We start from the raw sequence: 25,941 nt of genomic DNA on the forward strand, positions 1-25,941 counted from the left end.
TGCATCCAATCTGGGCCTGTTTAGCACAGCCATAAATATCAAACAGACGTTTAAGTGATGAATTTGCTGTCTCCAATCCCATAATATTTTAGACCTTGGCTTACACATTTCTCTGCACACTGCTGCCACTGCCCTGGCCAATGGCAAAAATAACTGTAACGATAATGGATAGTAAACTCGATCAAATGGATGAATAGAAATTAAAGAAGGAACCAGTCAGCTCAACAGACTTATGCACAACTGCAAGTCTAGCCACCAACACACTACTGCTTTTGCACCATGCCCGCGTGGATTGTGCTCCCTGGCTTTCCAAGGCCCTGCTAGGTACCAATATCAGCTTGTGCATAAAAGACCTGTCAAGCTGGCAGCCAGCAAGAGGCGGACGTACTCTTCAAAGTGTTGTGACAAACACCTGTGGCCTTGCAGGGCCTGGCAGTGGTCACACAGCTGCAGTCCAGGGGAAGTCTGGACTTCAGGGTTAGAGAAGGGATAAAACCCGTCGCCTGCTCCAACCTCTGCAGCTTACCCCAGCCGGCGGGAAGGAAGTGCTCTGCTGCTACCAGGGGGGTGCTGGCAGTCATGCAGTAGTGCATATATGTGCACGCAAGGGTACATGTATGCACACACCAACACATATGTTCACACACCAATACACACACACACATATATAAAATAAAATGCCTGTCTGCCCACTTATAACTTGAGAATGGCTGGTCCCATCTACTCTAAACCTTGCAAAACCACTGCATACTACCTGATGAAAATTACAGATGGATTATTTTTCACTTGGCCCTTTTTGGGGCTCCCAGTGCCTATTTAAGGGAGCAATGCATTTCACACGGACAGTTATATATGGCTTGCACCAGAGCTGGTAGTCGAAGAGCGTTGTACATACTGGCACCGACAGGAAACGCCGCAAACACTGTTTGCAAAGAAGTTCTGCGATAAAAATCATTCATTTGGATGTCATTGGAAATGTCACTCCATGCTAAATATTAAGTGTTAAATGTGTTGTACTATGTTCTTTTAAAAATCCACAATATTTTTACCTAAATATGTGTTACTAAGTTCTTTGAAAATCAGCAAACACTGCAATTACAAAAATAACAAGCCAGATAAGAACAAGTGTTTCCGCAAGAGTGTGTCAGTGTGTGTGTGCACATGCACGCACACGCACACTATACACACACACACACATATGTAGACACACACATACATGTATTTATATATTACAGGGGTGTAGGTTGTAGCCGCGTTGGTCTAAGGACACAGGCAGACAAGGTTCCTTGGGTGAATTTGGTATCTTTTATTAGACCAACCCAAATGGTCGGAGAATGGTTATTAAGCAAGCTTTCGGGTTCAAAAACCCTTCGTCAGGCTAAGGAAGCTTCAGCAATTGGTGTGTATATATTACATACACACACATGTGCACCATATTTCTGTTGAGGTGCGACACCGTTTCCTAGCTCTGAAGCATATCCTAAGTTCAAAGGGGCATAGTGAGAAGGAAGAGAAGAAAACTAGTGGGTCTTTCTTTCCTCCCTTACTCTTGTATCCATATCAGTTAATGCACGATTGACAGATGGGGAACTGAGCACCTTTATCCCTTCAAGGCAAGCGCTCACCACCTTGTGCTATTCCCTGCAGTCACTCAGCCATGACTAGGATGACCAGGGAGGGTCTGGCTGGCCATCAAGGGAGTTTAGCTCCTAATTTATACCCCAGTGGAAGTGGATGGATTTTCACCAGTGTTTGCATGCAGAGATGATGGCAGGACATGCCTTCCTGTGCTCAAAGGGAGCGTGGGTGTTGAGCTCCTCCGAAAGCCTGCCCATGCAGGGCTCCCTTTGCTGTGAGGGACGCTCCATGCATTCATCTCTCCCATCGTTTCTTGGCCCAAACGAGTCCGCACCAACGCCCCAGGCTCATGCACAAATAAACCATAAAGGACTCTGCACTGCAAGTCCTCAGCCTCTCTTATTTACGTTTGTTTTTTTCCACAGGCATTTCTGCCTTAGGGAGGCATTTATAGGGCTAAAATAACATGGTCTTCTCACAGTGTTTTTGCCACCCAGGGATTTAAAATCCTGCACAAACAGACCAGATCTCATGCGGATTTGACCTCAAAGAGGAATGTTGAGAGCCCTTGGAAAAAAAAAAAAAATGCTAAAAAAAGCAAAAATTCTTGTTGCTAAAACAGAAATCCAAGAAGCTGGGTACAGCCTCACCAGCGTGCAAAGAAAATAAAGCTGGAAGTGCTAAGAGAAGGAGAGCTGCAAACACACGCGGCAGAGAGCCAGGGACTCGTAGGTACAGCCGTGTGAATGACAGATGCTTTGGCTTGATGACAGTTCCAGAAAAGCCAAGGGAGAATTACATTTTTGGGGTGAGTCAATTTTTCACAATGTTTGCATGAACTGAAAAGTTGGAAAAGTTTCATTTAGGTCCTCAGCCTGGCTAATTTTATTTATTTAAGGAATAAAGGAAACCATTATTTGAACAATAATTTGAAAGGCATTTTCAACCAAAACAGTCATTTCAGAACCTGGAAAACAAACCTTTCGTTTCCAAAAAGGCCAAAGCAAAGCATTTCAACTTCCTGGGAATTCTCCCCACACCTGAACAAGCCACTTAGGGAAACTGAAGCAAATCTGGTTAACGTTTCAGTGTCACCAGCCCCTCCTCTTCCCCCCCATTTTGGGGGAAAAAAATGAAACTTTCAGCCAAAGACCATGCCCCGTTCTACTGTGGACATCTGGCAGTGTTGGCAGGCTGGAGACCCTCAACAGCTGTCAGATTTACAGCAATCCACCTTTTTTCTGGCCTGTAAAAAGGAGATAACACTTCTTCTTGCTATTGCATGCGCCTGGCTATGGCAGAGCAGGAGACCCCAGAGTGGGAGCCATGAACACGTCTCCCATCCCCTGAAATACAAGGATCAATACTCCTTGAAACTCCTTTTCCCTTGTGTGTGCTGCTGCAAACTTTATTCGTAGCCATAGAAAAACCTGACAGTTTCTTTGAACTTTGCTGAACCAATCACCTGAAATGTAGGAAATAAAAATTGGTTAAGAGGGGGACATATTTCGGCTTTGAATATCCAAGAGGCACGAGTATCAGCGCATGGGATGGCAGGTGGGGTGCAGCAGGGAGGATGGGCTTACAAATTACGAAGATCAGCCTGGCAACATCCTTTTTAATTATACTAGAGCCAATTGATTTCCACTGGGAGGAGGCAAAAGCATGGCCAGTTGTACAACAGCAGCCCGAGCACCACTGTGGAACAAGGATTGTCATAACACGGTGCCCGTTCAATGGCACTAGCAGGGAGTTCAGATGAAGCTGGGTGCAATGACTGCCCATGGGTGAGGCCAGGAGTCCCGGGGGCACCAGACACTGATAAACAGCAGTGCAGATGGAAAGACCCATGGGACTGCAGTAATTACTGACCCAGGTCAAAGCAAGGCCCCATCCAGTCCTGCACCCCATCTCCAGCAAGCTGGTACCCAATTTTTTTTTTTTAATGTAATTTGTATTCCAGGTCAAACGACCCAAATCGGTTCCAAATCATATCAATTGAGCAGAACTCAGTCGTTCCAAAAACCATATTGATTGAGCAGGTGGAAACTCAATCATTTCAAACCCCATATACGATGCTACAGCCGGCGAGCATCCTCCATCCCGCACCTATCACCTGTGGAGCTTCTGATGCTCCCAAATCCATTAGCAAGCAGCCGACTTGCAGGCCCTAGCCTGGAGGTCTTGGAGTTTGGATGTCCCCAGATACTACAGGCAAGCATCCTTCATCCCAGACTCTTTAGATGGGACTTCAGATACTCCCTATGCTTGATCTTAGCCTACAAGAGACCAAGAAGTGCTTCAGAGATAGGTACAAAGCTATGCGCAGTGACCCCTTTATACCGCCAAGCAGGAGGGTTTCGATCTCCACCTCGCCCCGCTCGGCTGAGAGTGGCTGCAAGTTGTGAAGCAGGGCTGAGTTTTCAGCCTCCCACTTCCCCCTTCCCTGCTTCCCACAGACTCCTTTAAATGCTCAGCAGCCTCTTTACAAAGCCACGACTCTCAAGAGCTAGAGGAGGAGAGAATTCACCACAATTTATCCTGAAAGCCCTCCAGTTTCTCTGCCTTCCTTGCTTGCATTATAACCACCTCAGCGCAGATGGAGAAGTCTGCCTTCCCCTGAACTATGACTCGATGACTCTGACTTGCCTTGAAAATACTCATTATTGCTTCCTTGTACTCTGCTCCACATATCTCAATGCACTTTTTGATTAACAAGTAAGGCTCCAACTTCTGCTGGCGGCTAGCGCTGGCAAAGCTCAGGGAGCCTGGGGCTGCACGGGCGCAGCTCAGCGGCTTTATTTGCAAGGGCCGTGACTCGAGAAGGACCCTTCTGCATAAGGCAGGTGGGTGCCTGGGTGCAACAGGAGAGCTTGTGAGGAGGGGAAAGATTTTCCCCGAGTTCAGGCCATACAGTCGGAGCAATTCAACATAGACAACCGGACGCTGGCCAAAGACTCACCCTTTTGACTGGTAAAACACCTGAGCACTGAAGTCAAGCCCTGCCATTTTCCATCAGGGACACAAAGAGCTGCCTCACCCAGGTTGAAAATTGGCCTTCAAACGTGCTGGGTCGATAAAGGAGCCAACATTTACATCTGCACTGACAACCAGGCAACTCCTCTAGAAGGAGCATTTTCATCTCTTCAGCAAGTCCCTGCGGCTTCCTTGCATACTGATACAACCACTTCTTCCCTGAAGTGCCTCGGAGCCTGTGTGCGGGCTATAATTAAGGGTAAATTAAAAGGATAAGATCACCATCCACAGACCGGAGCCAGATAAGGCCAGGTTCGGATGCATGTTTCATTCCGAAAGGCCGGTTTTATTCCCTCCTAATGGTACGAGTTAAATCAGCCGAGCTGAATAAAACTATCACATACCAAGGAGAAACAACACATTTAAAAGTTCGCCTTTCCCCCGACTGGGTAATCTGATCAGTTATCGCCGTTCTTTACAAGACTCGAGTATTAGCCGTCACGGCCAAGGAGCACAGGCAGCGCTGTGCGTCGGGGATTCGGACCGTCCGCGGGGAAAAGCGACCGAAAGCACGCCTGAGCACCAGCAATACAAACGTTCCCGCAGCGCCTTTCCTTCCAAGAGATACCAAAGCACTCCACAAGCAACATGGAAAAGCAGCTACTACCGGGGCAGAAAATAAACGTGCAAGTTTAGGACCAGAAGTGAAGGATCCCGTCACATCCAGAAGTGTAAGGACTGGATGTGGATTTAGGCATGGACAAGATGTAGTTGCCCATATTGCCCGGGGAAAAAGGCTCCATCGCTGAAAAGAGATCCATAATGAGTACGAAATTAGGTGTTTTTGCATCTCCAGAGGCACGACACATGCACTATTTCACCCTGCTGGGACAAAGGGTGGGCAGAGGCCAGGGAGAAAACACTATTACTGGTATCACTAGCACCACCCGCTCCCCATTGCCACTTCTTCCTTGGCATTCACCCATCTAAGCACCTCTGACCCTACTTAGGGGCGTCTTATTACTTTTCCTGGTTTGTTCTTCAGGGGGTCGGACTCGATGATCTATTGAGGTCCCTTCCGACCCTAACATCTATGAATCTATGAATGAATTAGCTGGCATGATCGCACACAGTGGTGGCATGGCTGCAAGCTATCATATGAATCTCATTTTTCTTGGGGTGGTTATAAACAGCATGATGGCCAAATAATACACACGCTCTTCCATGTCTGACAGCGCCAAGACATTTATTTATCCTCGATCGCAAACGCTGTCCTCCATTGACAAGCTGAATGAAGGGCACTTCACTGATTTATTAGATATAATAAGATACACCACCTCTCGGGATGAAATACAAGATTGATTCTCACTGGCGAGCCATGCAGCAACCCTAGTTATTCCCTTCACCTGGTTGAGCCGAAGCAGGGGAGGCAGCGGTGAGGGATACAACCCCAAAGGAAAGAAGGTAACAAACCCAGGATGGAGGGGAAATAAAGAGATGGAGGGAGAGATTTTGCATCGTGAGCAGCAAGAGCCTGCATTAGCCTTCCTCCAACCCTGAAAACAGGTACCTATTCTTCTGCTCTCAGAGTCCCTCTCCCTCAAATGCACGGTTACGTGCTTTGAGGGACAGATGCAATGCCCACGTGAAGTGGAGCGCTGGCCCCGCTCTCATACTCCGTAATCAGGGAACTTCATGAGGAGGCCCAGTGTAACTATGCATATTAGAAGTCCCTTTTAAATATAGAAAGTATAATTTTCACATCAGTCTCAGCATCTACCAGGCGAACCGCATTAGCCGAGTTCTGAGGATGCCATTTTCCATCAGGAAAAAAGACAACTAGCACAGCAGCGCGTAGCTTGAGGCCCTATTAATAGCAATCCTAATTATATGGCTGCAAATTTAATTCATAGCAATGATTAGTGTCAAAATCAAAGCCATCACGCATCAATATTGATGGAATTGTATAAGGCCCGTAAACACAGAACAAGCAAGCCGGCGCATTCCCCCCCAGCCGTTGGTGGCTGTTAACTGTTGCATTAATGTCTCTTCTAATTTTCCTTGATGGAAATCGCTTTATTCCAGGAATCCAGGCTTCTGAATGGTTCTAATCTTTAATACAATCCCCTGCCCCCGTCAGAAGCAGGGGCCTTTTGAAAGGAAACTCGGACTACCAAGATGCTCAGAGAATAGACTCCCAAGTGCCCGTGCTTTATCCAGTAGGTCTTGGCCTCATCAGCACGTTCGCTTTGTACGCACTTAAAGAAAGCTCCCGGGGAACAATGGCTCTCAAAAATAGGAGTCTGCTGGAAACCATCCATGGGATAATGGGCTGGTCCTAGTGCATTGTGGGAAGCGTGCAGGGGAAGAAGGGACTGCGAAGAAGGGGCTCCAATGTGAAAAAAAGAAGAGCGATGCGTCGTGCATTAAATGGCACGGATTTCACCGCGGTCCCTTTCCAGAGGCTAGCCACGCACGGATGAATGCGGAGGATAGATGGGAAGAAGCGGGCTGATTTAATCAAACTTGTGTTAACACACACTAAAGACAACGGGCACAAGTTTTTGTGTTAGTTAATTAGCAGGAGATTTTCACCCCCACCCCCATCATCCCAGGGTAAGGGCAGCCAGGCAAATGGATCGGCAGGTCTTGACTGTTTGCGGCTTACGGACGCAGCTCTCCCGATCCCCCTAGCACCCACAGGACAGGCACAAGATAGGACGTGGCAGGAACAGCCCCAGCTGTACCTTGCCTTAGCCCCAACTTTGAGAGGCAGCTGCTAGCAGCGGGAAGGGGCAGCCCCTCTCCAGAGACCCCTCACTCCTTGGCCTCCCCGATACTACTGCTAGCACAAAAGGCAGCTAGTGCCAATTGTGTGATGCAGACCTGTTACTCCGCTGCGAGCTGAACCCTGCTCCCTGCATTTGGTTGCACTAAAGCTGCCAGTTGGGTGCATAATCCCAGATGCTCCACGCTCCCCATGCATCCTAGCACGCAGCCAGAAAGACCTTCCCCTCAGCAGCCTCTTGCTAGAGACCACAAAACCACCAGCACTAACTGCATCACACTGCAAAATGCCTACGAAGCCCACCCTAATAAAAGGAGCCTTTATCCCGATAACAAACTGGAGACGCATGGAAAGAAGGGTGAGCAACCGCCAGCCTGGGCGGTGTAACTGGAAACCCAGTTACAGCGGGATTAAATTAGTTAGGCGTCAATTGTGCCCAGCCCTTTCAATATTTGTTCCCATGACTCACGCCTGCACGGAGAGCTTTTAAAGCTGACCTCTGCTCGCGTGCTACTGGAAAGCCCGATCAGACAACCCTCTGCCACATGCAGAGCAGCGTTTTCCAGACAGCGGGAGCTTCTACCGAGGCCTGGCACGCTTGGCAAAGGCAGCCCTTGTGCAAAACCCTCTGGGCCTTGTGCCATTTGAAAGCAAAGGGGCACAATTGGATTCTGCCCGTCTGCATTCACCTCCCTAGGGCTGAGCCCTACAGCTGCACGAAGGAGGATTATGCTGAAGCTCACTGCTCTCTTGGACCTGTTATGTCTACTGGGATTCTTCCCACTTGTGATCAATAGGAAGAAATGAGGCTGCTTCCACATCATGAGCCCACCACAGGGAAAAAAGTGTCAAGGACCACCATTTCCATCTAGGCATAAGGAAAGGGAGATCTTTGTGAGCCCCAAGAAGAGAATGGATGGGCTGCAGGACAGACATGCTGCCGGGGGTCTGTCCCAAGGCACATCTGGGTCTCTCCCAAGACATTACTATGACCTGCTTACTGGCCTGAACCGCTGAGATGCTGAGCAGGGCACTGCCTGAAGTCAGTGGGAGTCGAAGGTCTGAAAGCACACTTGCGTGAGAATTATCCCATTCTCCACAGGGTGATACTATGAGATGTGGAGGGCTGGGAAGTCATCAGAAAGCTCTGAGATCTTGATACGAACGGTGCAGTGTTACACGATGAAGTGGCCACAAGTCCCTGTCCACCTGGCGCAACAAAAACCTTGCAGACGGTTGCCAAATAGCGCTTCTCCCCCTGGCTTCAGACTGATCCCCTTCCCCGTGCCAGGCGTCCTGCATTCACGAGGTTTGTCGCAACCCTGCTCCCACAGCAGGCCGAGTGTCAGCTATAGGCTCCCCACAGACCATGCCCGCTGCTGGTCCTCCCCGGCTCCCGATGCCCAGCTCGCAGGGCCCTGCAGGGCTCATAAAAGCAACAAAACAAACAGCAAGCTCGCTAGCGGGAGTCTGGGAAATGAGCCAATCTCATTACAGGGGATGCGGCATTAAGTGCTCGGTTTCAGAGGAGACAAAAAAAATCTCTCCTCCCTTTAAAAGTCAGTTAAAGCGCTAGCTGCTCGCAGGGGCAAAGGAGTGGGGAGGAGGAAGGTGAAGACATGAGGGATTGCAATATCCTGTAAGGATCACAACAGAGTGGAAAGGACAGCAGGGTTAGGGACTTTAACACTGGCAGGAGCCAGCCAAGTGTGGGAGACACAAACTCTGTCCTGGATATCAGGTTCAAAGGGTCTGGTCAAAATAGCAAGGGATAATTGTCCATTGGTGAAAGCGGCCATAGAAGCACAGACAATGAGGGTGAGAAGGGAACTGCGGACGCCACATCTAGTCCAACCCCTGCTCCAAGCACTTCCAACTACATCATCATAGTGAGAATATTCTTCCTAATCCTAATATCCAACCTCAACTTCCCTTGCTGCAATTCGAGCCCGTTGCTCCTTGTCCTGTCATCCGCACCCACTAAGATCAGCCCAGCTCCATCCTCTTCCAACCCCGCTTCAGGGAGCTGAAGGCTGCTATTCAGTCCCCCTCGGTCTCTTCTTTTCCAGACTAAATAGGCCCATTTGTCTCAGCCTCTTCTCATAAGTCGTGTCCCCCAGCCGCGCAACCATTTCTGTCATCCTCTGCTGGACTCTCTCCAATTCGTTCGCATCCTTTCTGTAGCGGGGGGCCAGTACTCCAGATGTGACCTCACCAGTGCTGAATGGAGGGGAAGAATCACTTCCCTTGACCTACCGGCAACACACCTCCCAATGCAGCCCAGGATGCCATTAGCCTTCTTGGAAACAAGGGCACACTGCTGGCTCCTACTCAGCTTACTGTCCAGTGTAACCCCCAGGTCCTTTTCTGCACTCAGGCCGAGTTGATTCAGCGACTCCAGCAAACTGGAGTCTACTGGACACAAACTGGAGTCTGGAGACTACTTTCCATAGTCTTATGGGCACTGATTGTGGCTGGGAGGTGCAGAGTTTAGAGACTTTGTCGTCTTTGGGGAGAGAGGCCCAGATAGAGAGACAAAGGCAGGCGAACTACTGGAAACAGAGGTGACTAACCCATGGGACGAAGGACACTGACCAGAGAAGGTGATGCTCTGAACCGCGGAGAGAGAAGGACACACCGATGGAGGAAGTTTCCTAGCTAGCTCCCCAAATCCCTTCCTCTGGAGAGGTCTCTGCACAAGAAAAGGAAGAGACTGAGACAACCAGTTACATCACCCTGATGGCTATAGGGAGGTCATCTCTTTTGGCTGCTACTGGCCCCAGGTAACAGCAAAAGTAAGGAAGCACAATACGTGCAGGTATGTGGCACTTTTCATAGAAAGACCTCATGACACTTGACAAGGTGGGCACGTCTGTAACGAACTTGTTTAACAGGTGGATAATTTAAGTGCCCATGGCTTGATTCCCAGCAGTGCCGGCCATCCTCGGTGCCCACTGTTTTCAGAACGATAACGTCTTAGCCGAAGTCACAAAAGGAGTCGGGGAAGATGAACAAAAGATGCGGTCGCCTCACTGCCACAAGCCATTCCTCGCGCAGCTCCTGCTCGGGCTGCCTGGCTTCCCTTTCTGCTCTGGGTTGCATGTTTCCATGCTGCGCTCTGTAGGTGGGCCAGGACGCTTCACCAGATCTAGCTGCATCTGAAACCTCGAAAACCAAAAGGGTCTTCTTCCTTTGAGACCATTTGCACTTGTGAAAGCAGATCCTGGGCAGTCCTGGCTCCTGTCAAGGAAATGAATGGACATGCCTCCTTCCCTCCCCTTCTATTGAGCTATTTGTTTTCCCCCTGGCCCATCTCTGTTAACAAAATCCCAGAACTTGGCAGAGCGAAGCATTTCCCATAAACATTCCAGGGCTTCCTAATGGGCCGTGCACGGTCCGAGGGAGCTGCTCAGATGGCAGCGTAATCAATCTGGGGGAAGCGGGGAGGGAAGGGCCGAGGTCCGGAACAAGACACAGGCAAGACTTCACATCAACAAACCTTGTGTCTCTCATTAAGACACGCACAGGCGGCTTTGCCTCAAAAGCTGTTCTCGGATCTAGGGACTCTCTTTGGGATTATTGCAATTAAGGGGATGGGGAAAGCAGGTTGGACTGTTCTGGGGGTGCATTGGGTTTGGTCTTTGTTTGGTGTTTTTTTTGCAGGAGTGCAGTCCTGGAGACACATCGGGTGTGCATGGAGGATAAGTTCTTCTGCTTCCTCATCCTTCCCCTACAATTAGCACAATAATCCCCTCCCCGGTTTCTGCCACTGAGGACTCAGATGCATGCAGTCTCCAAAGCTGCCAAGAGGTGCCTCCTGCCCCAGAGACCCTTGCTCCTCACCATACAGTGCATGCGACTGCAAAGGACGGGTCTCCAGAGGCAGGCATAAAGAGAGGATAAGGGGCAGTGCTGGGTAACGTGGAATATGGATGCAAGTTAGATGTCACGAAAGACTCGACTGTATCAGGTAACTGGAATGAACTCAGGGGAGACCAGAGCCAATTTTCTCAGCACCTGTTTACTAACAGATCAAATGACAGGTAAAAGTTGAAGTCCTCCCCTCCACACACTCACATGCACACCCACCCACCCACCGAGATGCTTCAGCCACTTCCCGCTAACGGAGCAAAACAGATGAACAGAAATAGATTTACTTTGCATCCAAACTGTAGATGCTTAAAAGGTCCCCGCTGTATAAATGGCACGAGGGATTAAAGCATGCCGGAAAGAACGCTTCTTCTGTAATCCTACATAATTAATGGGACGCAAGCCCGCTCAATACATTAAATGCCCAACATGCAGGCGCAAGCTGTTTGCTTTAACTGTCTTAAGTGAATCCCACCCCCACCCACCCGGTGCAGTAAACAGCAAGGGGCTGGCAGGGAACCTGACATCACCCGTGTTTGCAATCTGCTGTCCAGGGGGCCTTTCTAATTGCTTCTGCTACAAAACGCCCAGGAGCTGCTGTCTGAGCCCTGCGGCATGCAGGGGTGCAGCACAGACGGATACACCTGGTAGACAGGCTCACATTTCAAGATGTTACCCCTTGGTAACTCATGAGGAGCCAAGGATGTGCTTCATTTACCGCTATTCAGCACTTGTACAGAGATGAATAAGTATTAAGAAATGACGCGATTCAAATAACGCAGACATCCAACCCAACTATCTGCCTGTCCTTGGAGCTTTCTGGGAAGTAGAGGGACAAATTCTCTGCTGCTTAAGGCCACCAGACAGAACAGCTTGCAATCAATTACTTTTCCCCCTGTCTTCCCTTGGTGTGATAGGGAATGGGTAGCTGGGGGCCACATTTAAGCCCCCCTGCCAAATGTGGGTATTTCTTAGGTTACTTGAAAAATCTCCATGCCTTGCCAAACAGCTGATGCAAGACAGATGTTTGGATTCAGAGAGGTACAAATAACGTGACAAGCATAAAATTGGGCCCACAAACAAGGGCTCGGCTGAGGTCCTGCAGGACAGATATGTGGATAACCATAACCATCCTTCTGCTGGCAGTGGGGACATGAGTAATGAGCTGTGACTTCTGCTTTTCTGTTCGGACCTGGTTATTTGGGTACCTCGGCCTCCTGCACTTCCCCACCCTGTTCCTCTGTTCTGCTCACAGGATGCACCATGCAATGTCATAGAGGATGCAGAGATGCTCTTACTCATTACTTGTCTACAGGGTAGTATTTGGGGCCCAGGTCCTAACTGAGCCTCTGAGTTGCCACTCCCATGTACATCAATAGCAAGGATGATGATGATGATGTAGTAAAGGCGCAGTGGTATTCATTAGCTCCTGCATTACCAGGGGGAAAACAACCCTGCTAGGGAGGACTCAAGTGCCTTCTGACTATTGTGGGCCAACACAATGCCAGCCGGTGCCTAATGCCATAGGGCAGGACAGGATCCCTGCCGCATGCCCACAAGTCTGTTCCCATGCTAACGTAAAGCCGCGGCTTCTGAGCTAATGCTCCGAGACCACTAAGGATCTCATTCAGCAGGCAGAGCCAAATGAATGGATTTGACCAGCTTAATGCTGGGCTTTGCAACCTGTTCATTAGGAGGAGGGAAAAGCCCAGTTTGATGGGAGATCAGTAACAAGGCCCAGCAAGACCTCCTGCTCCTTTCAGAGGAAAAGAACATGGGATCTCTCTTTGCCTTGGGCAACTAGCTCTGCTTTTGTGATGCAAACAGGGAAGAATTTTATCTTCCAGGCCAATCAATCACCCAGAGGTCTATGGGGAGGGTGGGAGGTGCGGGGCAGTAGAGGGAAGCAATGTGGCTTTGCCCTTAGGCTCAGCTTCTGCAGGCAGCAAGTTAACCCATTCACAGCCCTCCAGCAAGAAGTCCTGCCATAATCAGCCACTTGGTCACCAGCACCAGAGGATACCCAAGGCCTTCCTACCTTCACAGTCTTCCCTGCAGAGCAGAGGTGGTGCCTGAGCTCACATGGAGAGAAACAGGTCCTCCTGATTCAAGCACATCCTGGGTGACCATGAATTAGGATGAAGCCAACACGATACCTTCCTGGCATTGTCCTTGCCAAGCCTTTGCTCCTCAGCAATCCCGGCATTAAAGGTTTCCAGCCCTTACATATTTACTCTCTATAGGCCAGAGTGTAAACTCAGAGTGGCTCCTTTGATGTGCGGATTTACGCCAGCCAAAGGACCATCCAACTCTCCACCTTCATGCTCTGTTGATAGGTCAACTAGGCCTACACGTTATGACCCCAGGAACACCGCAAGCCCCTACGTTTTATCCGAGTGGTGTTCAAAGGACCTTCTTCCAGCCGCCATTGCTCTCCCCGCAGCCAGAGACGACAAGGACACGGGTGCTTTGGGGGTGACGTCTGCAGCTCAGTGGAGGCGAGGAGGAGAACAAGGGCAGGAAGCCCCCCCTGCAGAGGGGGTGTACACCTGACACTGTGCTGTCATCCCACAACAATTAAATTCCCTTCCACGTGCGTGTGCCCTTGCTGAGATAGCTTTTTTTTGGCCAAATCTCATGAGTGATCGGGCTGGAAGGAACATTTGTGTGCATAGCAAATTTTCAACTCAGATGCATGCATTGTTTTCGGACTGGGACCACGCACCTAAGATTTGGTGCCATCCGTCCAACCCAGGAACAGAAAGAAACAAATCTCATGTGACCCACATGCCCTAAGCAAACTGGCACCACTTTTGGATGGAAAATGCTTGCGATGAATTGCTCAAGAATCATCCACGGACCAGGAATCATTCACAATCAGTTCAAGCCCATTGGAGGCAGCCTGCTGGCAACGTATAAAGAGAACGAGGAGAGTCTGAGCCCGCTGTAGAAAGCAGTTTCTCTGGTCTGCTTTTGTTCCCTTTCCTCTGAACACATTCCCCTCTTTCCAATCCAAACCAGTTTCTCAGTGCCAGACTAACTCCTGTTGTGCCATCCGCAAAGGCAAACCACAATTCACTTAGGAGAAAATGCAAAATAAACAAAGTGGCTGCCCAAGACCTGGATTCAAAACAGACCTCGCAAGGGACTGCTCGACTCACTCTGGGAGCCCTGTGTTCCTAGAGCCAGTCACGCACGCCGCGGTGCCCATAATCAAACCGTGGGCTAACTCAGCAATGCATCTGCGGCTGGCCCAGAGAGCTGCACAGCTGGGGTCAAATATTACACATTCTTGAAGAAACGGGCCGACTGGAAGCACAGAAAAATGACAAGACCTCAGCTGCATTCAACTCGGGGTGGGACTAGAGAGACTTTTAAGCAAACCTTTCATTTCTTGGTGCAATGCGAATGCGCTGCCTCATTGCTTGACATCACTTCTTAAGGAGGTGAAAAGATATTTTTGCCATGCCCCGACATTTGACTCTCCACAAAAGCCTGAGCTGTCCTAATGCACGGAGCCTCTGGCTTCTGAGCAAAATGATATCCGTTTTCCTCCACTGATGGCAGGAAATGTCTCTCCAATTCAACTCAAAGTCTCCGGTTTTATCCCCTTCCAGCTCATAATTCCCTAGTAGGAAATAAGTGGGGGAGCAGCACAAATCTGGCATATGCAGTGCATTAGGAAAAGGGAGAAGCCACCAAGCAAGTCACTCCGGGGACGCAGAAGCTGGCTTACCTTCTTCAGCTTGCCGCTCTTGGTCCCCACAAACACCACGCTGTAGCCGTTGTAAACGTACGAGGCAACCGAGGTCATGCGGTCCCGGCTGGTGGTGAAGAGGGTCACCCCTTCCACCGGCGTGGAGCCCCCGAGGGGCTGGTTAATGTCGAGCCCACAAAAGTTATCGTCGATTGGGACTGGCTGGAAAAGACAAGACATCGAGCAGGTGTGAGCGAATGACCAGGCCAATGGCAAAGTCCAGACCCGAGCTTGCAGGCTCCTGTAGAGCTGGGAGCCCAGCCCTAACCCGCGGGCGAGCGCACCATGGGGTCCCATCCACAGCCAGCTTGTGCTCACGGACAACCGGGGACTCTTTCAGCCACCTCGCCAGACAACATCAACTCCTTGCCCTTGGTTATCTAGGCCCAGGAGCACGGCACCTGCAAGGGTTCAGGCTTTTTAAGAATAAAATGCCCAATGGCTGCCAGGAAAACCAGCACAGATGGGACTATTGAGGATCCCCAACTTTGCCAACAGATTCATTAAGGCTTTTGCTTCTCCCTGCTCTGAAATCCAGGAGTTTTCTCCCCGTGCATTCCTGCCCCATGCTTGGGTCTTCTGCCCACTACTAAAGGGTCTGGTCCGTCACATGGCTGGGCTTCAAGCACCTGCACGCCCACCCCGGCTCAGAGCATGGCAGGAGGTCAAAACCCATTCACAAACCCAAGCCCATTCCTGCCCCCTTTGGCAGTGTACAGGTGGCAGGGAACCAGGCAGCTGGTGCCTGCTCCCGTGCCTTGCACCAGCGCGCAGCCTGCGGGAGTGGCTGCGGTGCTGTTACAACCTTGGGAAGGCAGGGATCAGAAGCGCTCGCCAAAGGAAATGCAGGTGTCTGCTCTCAGCCTCCACACTCAGAGCCCAGAGAGGAAGCTGCAATTTCCTCCTTGCTGCTACTCGGTCCTTTGGGGAAGCAGCCGCCTCCCTCTTGTACAAACAGGCGGGCTCCCGGGCTGCTTCAGAGCTCCAGGCCCCCTGATTACGCTCCTCGTGTGAATGCGACGCTGCTGAACGGTGCCAACCTGGCTGCCCCGCAAAGGGAAGTGCCCACCTGCCCCCCTGGACACCCAGGAGGTGTTCCTATGGCAGCACAGTATCCCCATCTCATCCCCGAAATGCCCCAAGGGGGCTAATTGGTACCTGGGCTCCGTGACCAGGGTGGCATTCCTGGTCCAGAAGACAGGGCAATGGACTGAAGACCAGGAAGCCAGGAGGCTGCTCCTATCTCTGCCACTGACTTACTGCGCAGCTTTGCACAAGTCACTTCACCTCACCGCGACTCAGTTTCCCCACTGCAAGAAGGGGGTCAGGATGCCAAACCCACCCTGCTTTGCAGTTCAGCTTGAGACTGCCCAATCAAGAAGAGATGCTAATTAGTGTGTTGTAGCTACCTCCCTGTTCGACAGGGAGTGGGGTTGATGAACTTGGAATAAAATAGCCAGATGCCTTTGAGTCACTCCTGGCTGGAGATAATTTAGCTTTCTGTCCCATGGTCCTACCTTGGCCCCATCCTCTCTTTCCCCATTTAACCCCCATGAGTCCTTAGTCCCGGGGAGCTGGAAGCTGAGCAGAGTTCACAGCCGTGCAAGGGACCTTTGGGGATATCCACGCGATCCCCTAAGGAGTCGATATATGAATCAAGATTTAAGAAACCAGCTAAATACCAGCACAAGGCACCATTGTCATTTGCTTTTATCTTGACAGCACGTTTGTACTCTGTCTCCTGCTGTGGGATGGGGCAGGAGGCTTCCCTGAGGTTAGCCTGATGTTTGGAGCCAGAACCAGGAGCTGGAGACAGCAGAGCGCTTCTAACAAGCCGTGCCCTTTTATCTCTCTAACTAGAGATGTATGGTCCCCAGCACCATAATAACCGAACAGCTCATAACACGAAGGGTGAAGGTAGGAAAGCATTATTATCCCCGTTTCATCTTTGAAGAACAAAGATCAAGCAACTTCCCCAGGCTCATGAAGGGAGCTGGTTGCAAGGCTGAGAATGGCAAGCCCGACCTACTGAATCCCAGCCTGGTGCGTCCCACCCCCAGGCCCGCTCCTTGCACACCCCAGCAGTGCCAGGATTAATTCCCTGCACAAAAGGGCTGCATTTCTCCAACACAACCATGGCAAAGGGCTGCTTCCTTACTGCTTTGGTGCACTGGACATCCTTCCCCAGCAGCCAGTTGAGTTCCAGGTTGCCTTCCCCTTGGTAGCAGGACTGCAGGCGCTCCTTGATCTGGGTGTTGATGGTGCGGATGGGGAAGACGCACAGAGCCGAGTCGTCGGGGGGCTGGTGGTACTGCTTTTGCCCCTTGGAGAAGATGGCAAAGAGGACATCCTCCTGGGCGGTGATGTTGAGGGCCTTGGCCAGCACATCGCCGGGCTTGGAGAGGTACGCGGCTTGCAGGAGACGGTACTCCACGTCCCCCTTGACGCAGCCAAAGGGCAGAGAGACGTAGGAGTGGAACTTGGGGTCGTCCTTGCAGAGGCGGACAATGCGGGACGTGTAGAAGAGGTCATTGGCCGAGTTGATGGAGACGCCCTCGGGGGTCTCGGGCTGGACGGTCAGGAAGTAGACGAAGTTGCCGCTGGCAAAGCCGTAGATGTAGAAGATGTCGAAGTGCGAGACGAGGGCCAGCGTGTCGGAGGGGATCTTGATGAGCGAGGAGACAAAGTCGCTGTGGAGCTCGTAATCCAACATAGCCGATGACTCCGGGTCCCGGGGCAGCTTGCGGCTGGAGAGGGTGGGGAAGTAATCCTGCTTGCCGTCCACCGCCGTGCCAATGAAGAGCTTGCCGTCCTCGCCCTCGGAGCGCACGATCACCCCGTACATGGTGCCGGTCTTGTTGACGCTGGAGAGGTAGTGCTCCTTCTTGTGCGACGGCTCCACCAGGATGAAGAGGTCGTCCAGCCTCAGCAGCTTGCAGACGCCCTGGTAGAGGCTCCCGCAGGCCAGCAGCCGGTTCTCCGAGTAGTCGATGATCAGCAGCTTGTTGACGTTGTTGGTGAGGGTCAGGATCTCGCTGCACGGCTGCACGATGAGAGGCGGGTAGCAGGATTTGTTGTCCTCCTCCGGGCCCGTCTTGTGAGCCACCAAGATGGTCAAGTTGCCCGAGAGCTTGTAAACCCGGTTGATGGCTCCGACGTAGACAGCCCCCGTGCTCCGGTGGACGGTCAGGTGGTTAAAAGTCCAGTCTCTGTTCTCAGAGTGGAAAGTGTTGAAGAGGGCAGTGCCGGCCACGCTCCGGGAAAGCAGGACCAAAACCAAGACGACAAAAGCCACTGACCAGCCGTCGGAGTCCAGTGTCCGAGGCCAGCTCTTCCTCTGATCCATCCTGGGGTGGGGGAAAGGAGGAAGGGGAGGGTGAACTTCCAGGCTCCCTGTACGTGTCGCTTGCCCCGGCAATGTACCTCACATGTTTCTGGAGGAAATAAAAAAAACAAACAAACCAAAAACAGAGACAGAGGATTAGCTCTGGAGTGCCTTGAAGATATAATTCAAGGGAGGTTTTTTAATTATACAGTCCTTGAGATAAAGCGAGGACATCTCTAAGCCCAGCAAGAATTAAGCAGGTCTCCTAACTTATTGGTAAACAGTTCAGGCTTGTTGTCTTGCCATTCGGTTCTGCCTCCATGCGTTAATTCGTTATGTGCTTTAACTGTTTCTAATGTGCTCTGCATTGAGCATTCAGCCTCACGGTGCCCGAGGGGACAAGCGTCCTCAGGCCTGCAACAAGGAGGCTGCACCCCACCGGGCTAAGGGGACCCCCTCTGTAGGATGCAGCACTGCAAGGGAGGGAAGGACCTGGATTTTATTTTGCCTTTATATATAAAAGTCTCAAGCGAGCGCCCTGTCCCTTTGCATTCCTGCTGCCTCCCCCTTCCCTCTGCAGAGTAACGCACAATTTAGCACTTTTTGCCCCGGGGGACCCCTAACCATTTCACAAAGTCAGATGCTTCTCTGACATGAATCCTACTTGTGCAAGCCCCTCGAGTTTGCTAAGCAAGACTTCCGCTGTTCTTAGTCATGCCCCAGACGTGCTCTCTTGGCATTTCTGGGTGATTATTTTTGCTCAATAGTCTCATTTTAGAGCCCACAGACCAATGTCAGGTCTCCACGCTCTGCTATGTGGAGAAAAGTAACCACCAAGGCGGCGCGTGCTAGAAGCAGGCAGGGTGAACGACACAGAGGAGACTAATGGGAAACAGCGGGAGAGAGGAAAGCAAAGGAGCAGCGGGATGAGTTTGGACCCAAGCGGCTGCAACGAAGCCCCGTTTGCAGAAGCAACATCGGCACCTGCTCCTCAGCCGACAAACACCAGGAAGTTAGCAGGATGAGCAAGGCACCAGGTCACTTCTGCAAATGGGATTGGGTGCACGTTAGTTTGCAGCACGTTTCTAGGCTCAGCTGCTGGGCACCCCTCAAGCCAAATGACCCCCAGCCCTCCCTGCGGCCAGCCTCCTCTTGCCCTAAACGGAGGTGCCCAAGAGCTGACCGTGGTCTCGCTCACCGAACACCTAATTAAAACCAACATAACCTCAAGCTGCCGAAATCGTCCCACACCTTGTCAAGACCCCCGCACGCCAGAGCCTCTGCAAAGGAGACGGGATCTCGTCTGGGTGACGCAGGCTCACCTCCGAGAGCGGGACTGCAAGGGCTTGGCAGGTCTCCTTGATAAAAGCTACCTGGTGCAGCCCCGCTCGGGCTATTGCAGCAGCAGAACAAGCTGAACATGCAGTAGTTGGCTCGGTAGCAATAGCAAAGGTCCCCTTTTGTGACCACCGCGGTTGTGGCACAGCGTGCTGGCTGCAAATCATTTCACAAAAGCTGAATGAGGAGAAGCCGTGGGCGCGTAGGAGCCAGCGCTCCTTCTGCTGGCCCAAGCTGAAGCCTGGCACTCCAGGTGCAAACAGCCCAGCAACGCGACTAGGAAAGAAATGGTTAGGGGCTGGGACTGGGAGATGCAGGTCAACCACAGACCGCTTAGGTGACCTTGGTCAAGTCACTTAGCTTGGAGACCATCCCTGCGTCCCTCCCATCCAGGGGCCTCGGGAGGACAAAATGCATGTAACTGCTTGGGTTTTATGGCAAACAAAAGGAGCTAGTAGCTAGATTCCCAAAGCAAACCACCTGCCAGGAGGTGTCTCATGAAGGCAATATGTTCAAGCCTGGCCACTGGGTTTTTTTAATGTGAACTGGCTCCCCACGACTCCTGTGCATGTTGCATTGACGTCCGTGACAGATGCCGGCCCCTCTCTCAAAACAGACAGGCCCTAGAGTCCAACAAAACGACTCTCTAGAATGAGTCCCTAATTCAACTGCAGCTGTCAACACGCACAACCCCAGGTACTAAATGGCAGCGAAGCAATGTCAGTAGTGAAGTGCTCCACGACCTTAACGTGACACCCAGGAGCAGGACAGCTTGGGGCTTGCCTCTTTGGACCAGCCAGCCCCGTCAGCCCACTGCGCTTAAACGTCAGCCCCACCAGCCAGGAGCTACCCACTGCCCCTTTGCTCAGTGTAAACCTGTTTGGAGCAATCCAAGATTATGTGTAGGATAAGGCTGAAGAAAAAGAAAGGAGAGATGGCAGCAGCAGGCCAGGTAGTGAGGTCCAGCCCAGAGGCACATCCCCAAAAAACAACAAGCACTAGCAGCAAAGGCTGGGGATAATGCTTCTAGCAACTGCAGCACACAAGGTTTTTCACTCAACTTGGACCCAATGTTTTTTTCTGAGATCTTAGCACACTCTGCAGAGCTGGGCAAGTTTCCTGCGCCTGATTTTACACAAGGGGAAAGAAAGATGCAGAGAAAAGCTGGCTCAGGCTTGCACATATCAGAGCCAAAACTGACTCTGCGATGGTTATGCTGGCAATTAGGCCAGCACTGCCTATGAGCCCCGTCTGCCTACCAATAGGCTTTGCTACCCATGGTGTTGGTCATCACTGTGGCTACCTAAGCACGGTTAGCCAGTACAATCCCCCCCAGAACAGACGCATGGCGCCAGTGCAATCCATAACTTGCACTAGTGTGGGGTAGCGGGGAGAGGTCATGGTGCAAACTGATATGCACCAAGACTGCGCTCCTGTGCAAGGAGCTTGCACCGATGCCGTCACACCAGTGCGAGAAACCCTGCATCACTGGGGAAAGCCAGGGGTCTGGCACAGACATTGCATCAATCAGTTTGACCCAAATCTGTTAAGCCTGATAACTACATTCAACCAGGTTCAGTTTCAGCCATTTTCACACTGGTTTATGTGCACTTTATGTGTTGTTACAGGTTTAAAGCAGGGGCAGCAGGTCGGACACAATGATCCTTTGTGGTCCCTTCCGACTCTACAGTCTATGAATTTATGAGTCACCCTTAAACTGGTTTATGTTCAATGTCTGTCCCTAGGCTTGGAGGCCAAGGACCAAATGCCTCTGACCCAGCGTGGTGCAGCACACGTCCAGGCGAGGAAGCCTGCACCGGTGAATAAATACAAGACTCTCCCTTTGCTGTCAGGCAGGCAAAGCTTTGATTGACTCCGATCTCAGTTTTGGTATTTAAATTGTTTAGGCCACCCAAATCTCCACACAGCTCCTCCGCAAAGGGCTGCTCTTTAAGCTTGTTATCACGGAGAAGTCAAGAGACAGGTGCCTTTGAGAGGTGACTCGGGAGCTTTGTCCCCGGCTGCAGTCTCTCGTCTTAGTGTCAATGAGAAGACAGGGGACAGGCAGCAATTACAAGCTCCCGGTTCAGCGAGGTGATGCTCTTCCCCGCCTCGCCTGCTGCTTATTGGCACTCTCTTGCTTTCTACCTTTGGTCGCGGCTGTCTTGAATCTTTCCCGGCCACCATGCAAATGACGCTGCATTCCCATTATGCAGCGAAGACCATGGCAGAAGTATAGGATCCTCCACGCGCTGAGCAGGAGGGAGACAGAAGTCAGGGTTCCCAGCTAACCTTTCCGCTCTGCCTCGCTCAGCAACGTAATGAGAGGAAAATCCCAAGTGAAAGTCTTGAAAAGTTTTCTGTCTTCTGGCCACAGAGCGTTTCCAGCGCGCAGAATCAAGCGGCTCCCAAGCAGTTGCTTTCCACGCTGCGAGCACGCAGGAGTTACCGATAACCCGCAATAAACACCGATGACCTGATTGCAGGCACCGTGCTTTTCCAGGGCAGCTTTGTTCTCGGATAAAATGACAGCACATCCTGACACAAGATACGGAGTAGTTAGCAGGGAGAGGCAGGCTAGCAATGTCCTGCCTTGTTTTAGACTAAAGGAAATGCCAGAAAGCTACACGTGGGAAAGGAATAAGAGGGAAGAGAAAAAAAATAAATCATTGAAACTGATGCCAGACATGCAGGTACAGGGGTCCCGAAGCGATCTTCAGGCAGCCTGCAGAAAAACTCGAGTTTGCTCAATCTGATCATGGATAAGAAAAAAGGGAGCTGATCGGCCACCCCCTCACATACCGCGGTGACCCACGTGAAAGCTCGAATTTCATTCCACGGTGGTGTGTCACGATCCAACACCCCTTGGTCTTATCCGGTACATCAGAGTTAATGACGGGGATGCTGCTGGAGAAAAGGGAATTTTGCTCATTGATGTGAGGAGGGGATTTCTAAGGAAACGGTCATCTCCGGGGCCAAATTAGACGCCCCGCTAAAGATAGCTCATTTAAAACCATTTTTTAAAATGCTCTCTGTTCATCTCTACCCCTTGCCAGGGGAAGAAAGGCTCCTATGGGAGAGGACTCCCATGTTTCTAGGAAGTTTAGAGGGCAAATATAGCTCTTCACTACATTTCAGATGGACTCGAGGAATTCTTGAGAGGCAGCAAACAGTTTCCTGTTCAGTGTGCGTCTGTATAAACCAACCCGAGACTTGCAAACTGTTGCCATCCCAAATAAAGACAAAAAATAATGTCTCGATTATTGTCAGAATGTAAAACATTGCTTGTATTCTGCCCCTCAAAATATGGGGTTCCTCTTATTAACAGGTGCTTCAGTGATTGCCATTAACTCAGGAAGGGGAAGGGAAGGCAAAAGCTAATATAGGCCATTGAACAAACTGTACGTTAAGATTATTTAAGTACAGGTACACTGCTGGTGTCCTGGAAATGAGACCAGCGGTATGGTACCAAGGAGCCAGGGCTTCAGTTTTCCAAGGAAGCAACACGGCCCCTACCTTACATCCCGCTGAGATGCAAAAGGAGTCGTGTGCTTCTCTCCCTTTGGCCTAGCTCTGCTAGAAAACCTTATGTTCTTACCACATTTTGGCTAACAGATGGTGAGTAACACAAGGTGTAATCTTAGTGAAGGCAAGGCAGCGCCCGAAGCTTTCTCACGTTAGCAGGTCAAGATAAAGAGCGTGAAGGAGCTTAGGGCTTATCTAGACCCCTTAACATATGTCCAAAATAGGTACTGTCTTGTTTTCACTGTGTTTTACATCATGCCAGCTACTGCATATTACTTAACCCATGATAAGAACATAGATTTTTCTTTTTGGAAAAAACCCATCTCTGCTATTTTGAAGCCCTTCAAGGGGTTTGATCCCATAGCGCCACTGGCCTGAGCAAAGGCAGGGCCAGCGATAACCCCAGCTCATCCGCTCCTGCTTTATTTACGGCGTACAACAGCAGGTTGCAAACCTTTAACACCACAAACAATACAGAAGTGCCATTTTGTCCAAACTAAATTGTTCTCCAAAAACCTGTTGATTTCAACAGCGGCAGACTTTCAGCGGAGAGCCTGAGCGCAGTTTGACCTTTTCTATCCCAACCCAAATCTCGTGCCATTTTGAAGCGAATGCTTTTAAATGCTCTCCACCTCCTGGCTACGCACCGCTTCCAAAGGGCAAACTGAAGGGTCTCCCGAGCCTGTGCTCAGGAGAAGGCTCTCAACTCTACCAGCTGCTTCTCAGACACGCGCCAGTGGCCGATAACCTGCAAATGCTGATAACCCAATAGCAAAACCCATGCTTTCAGGCCAAACGGAGGAGAAGCACACGCCAAAACCTCAGGAGTTCCTGCAAAACAGAGCTGCCATTTGCAATCCAATTCAACATGGTCCTGATTTTCCTCCGTGCCTTTCAAAACTCAGCTGCAAAAGGGGGTTTTAGAGGTAATGTGAATATCCACTGAGGGGTAACATTAGCCGCAAAGAAAGGGCTCTGCTTTCAGGTGAGCTTTAAAGGCTGCGGAGAGTGAATGGTGCTGGGTAGCGATCCCCGAGGCCAGCAGCTGCTGGAAAAGTTCATCTGGCTCCAGGGATGAATGCCAGCGTATGAAGGGATAGGCTAGGGGAGAGAGAAGGTGGCCTGTCTAGCACAGAGACTGATAAAGCCAAATAGACGGCTATTCGAAATGCAGCTGCGAGCCGGTGGAGAGGTACGAGAGCCGGATCCAGCTGGGGAGTTAAACACCGAGTGTGAAGGGCGGCGCAGGCAAGTTTAACCCGGATCCTTAATACTCACTGACCACTTTTTTTTTTTGTGAGTGGCTGCACAGGGTATAATTTAGCCTCAAAAGTGACCTTAAAAGCAATCTGGATCCATTTGGTAATGCAAGGTGGAAGGGAGAGGAAATTCAGGGACACAATACAAACCCCAGCAGCTGAAAAGCCTCAATTAGACTGAAAGGAGTTATCTGGTATTTAAATAATTATTAGATTGAAGGAATAATCATGGGTCTGAGCTGATTTTTTTCCCCCACTGTCATCCTAATGGAGACTATAATATTATTATTCAAATGCCCATGATTCTCATTGAGGGGGGAAGGAAAAAAAAAGGCTCATTTAAGCTCCATGTGACAGGGCTGCAGGAGGCCCCATTAGTCATTTCTCTTATTTCAGCTGTCACTCAGGCCCAGACACCACAGTTTGTCATTAGTGGTATTTTGTGCACATGAGAAAAAAAAAAGGAAAATTAAAAACACAAATAAAGGAGAATTTCCTGTAGCAAATGATGGGCCCCAAAAAACCGAACGCTAATTCTGGTGTTGTGGTGCAGCAGCTGCATTCACTTCACTAAGCTGCAGACTTCTTAACAAGGGTATGTTTGGCTTGCGATCGCTCCCGGTCGTAGCTGCGGGCTAGAAATACGCCGCTTTCCCCAACTCAGCTGCTGTCCCCACAAACCTGCAGTCTTTCGCCTCCATCTTTTACTGCTCCATGGGTGTCTGGATGCAGGACTCCCCTTTCCTCACCAAAATAGATGGGGCAGGCTCAGCTTTCACCGAAGTTGGCAGCTTTCTGGCTCCTCCATGACCGGTGTCTATGGACGGCTTCCCAATGCCGTCTCTCCGGCATGTGTAGGGTCATTTCCATCCAGATAAGTGTGTGCAGGGTGCTGCGTTGAGACCCTGCACTCTTAGTTACATCAGTGGTAAACGGAGGTGCATTGCTGTAGCAATGCAAGTTCATAGTATCCAAGTCACTGCTTATCCTCAATACGGTTTGCACCGACCTCTCTGCTGGGGTGAACGGCAGGAATCACACCCTCAGCCTCATGGGTCTCGACCAGGATGCTCAGCGTGTTTTATGAACGGAGCGGCGTGGGATCTGGGGTCGAGTTTGTAACATAAAGGGATGCAGCACATTCTGCCTACAGAGGAAGAGGGGTGTAGCACAGCATCCTCGGAGAGACTCCCCATCACATCCAGAACCACGCTCAGACATCTTGTCTACCATGGCTTCAGATCCTCCCTCTCTGCTTTCTGGCTGGACTTGGCATTGCTGAAAGCCGACAAGAAAGCTGTTGCCAGACATGCAGGTGGCCCAAGCCGTTCTTGCTAGGTTTCCACAGCCCAGTGTGGCTCTCATGGCCCATCTGACCCTCCATCCCAACCGCTCTTTGGGGAATCCAACCCAACATAAATGCAACTCAACAGATTTGTTAGGGTGTGGACATGCTGTCCTGCAAGCCTCTGTGATCCGTGTTATTTCCTGACAGTTTTGTGCAACACAAAGGTACCCAACTCCA

At 50.7% G+C, this 25,941-nt stretch overlaps 1 protein-coding gene across 1 annotated transcript in view; it reads right to left on the reverse strand.

Moving 5' to 3' along the window:
- PLXNA2 (plexin A2) overlaps positions 1-25,941 on the reverse strand; it is a 255,560-nt gene that overhangs the window by 208,983 nt on the left and 20,636 nt on the right. The window contains exons 2-3 of the mRNA XM_014598881.3: positions 17,128-18,403; positions 14,949-15,131 (exon numbers count right to left, since the gene is read on the reverse strand). Of these exons, the coding sequence (XP_014454367.2) occupies positions 14,949-15,131; positions 17,128-18,315 (1,371 nt within the window). The 5' untranslated portion in view covers positions 18,316-18,403. The remainder of the gene's footprint in view (positions 1-14,948; positions 15,132-17,127; positions 18,404-25,941) is intronic.

The sequence above is a fragment of the Alligator mississippiensis genome, chromosome 14 (genome assembly GCF_030867095.1).
Source record: "Alligator mississippiensis isolate rAllMis1 chromosome 14, rAllMis1, whole genome shotgun sequence".
NCBI lineage: Eukaryota > Metazoa > Chordata > Crocodylia > Alligatoridae > Alligator > Alligator mississippiensis.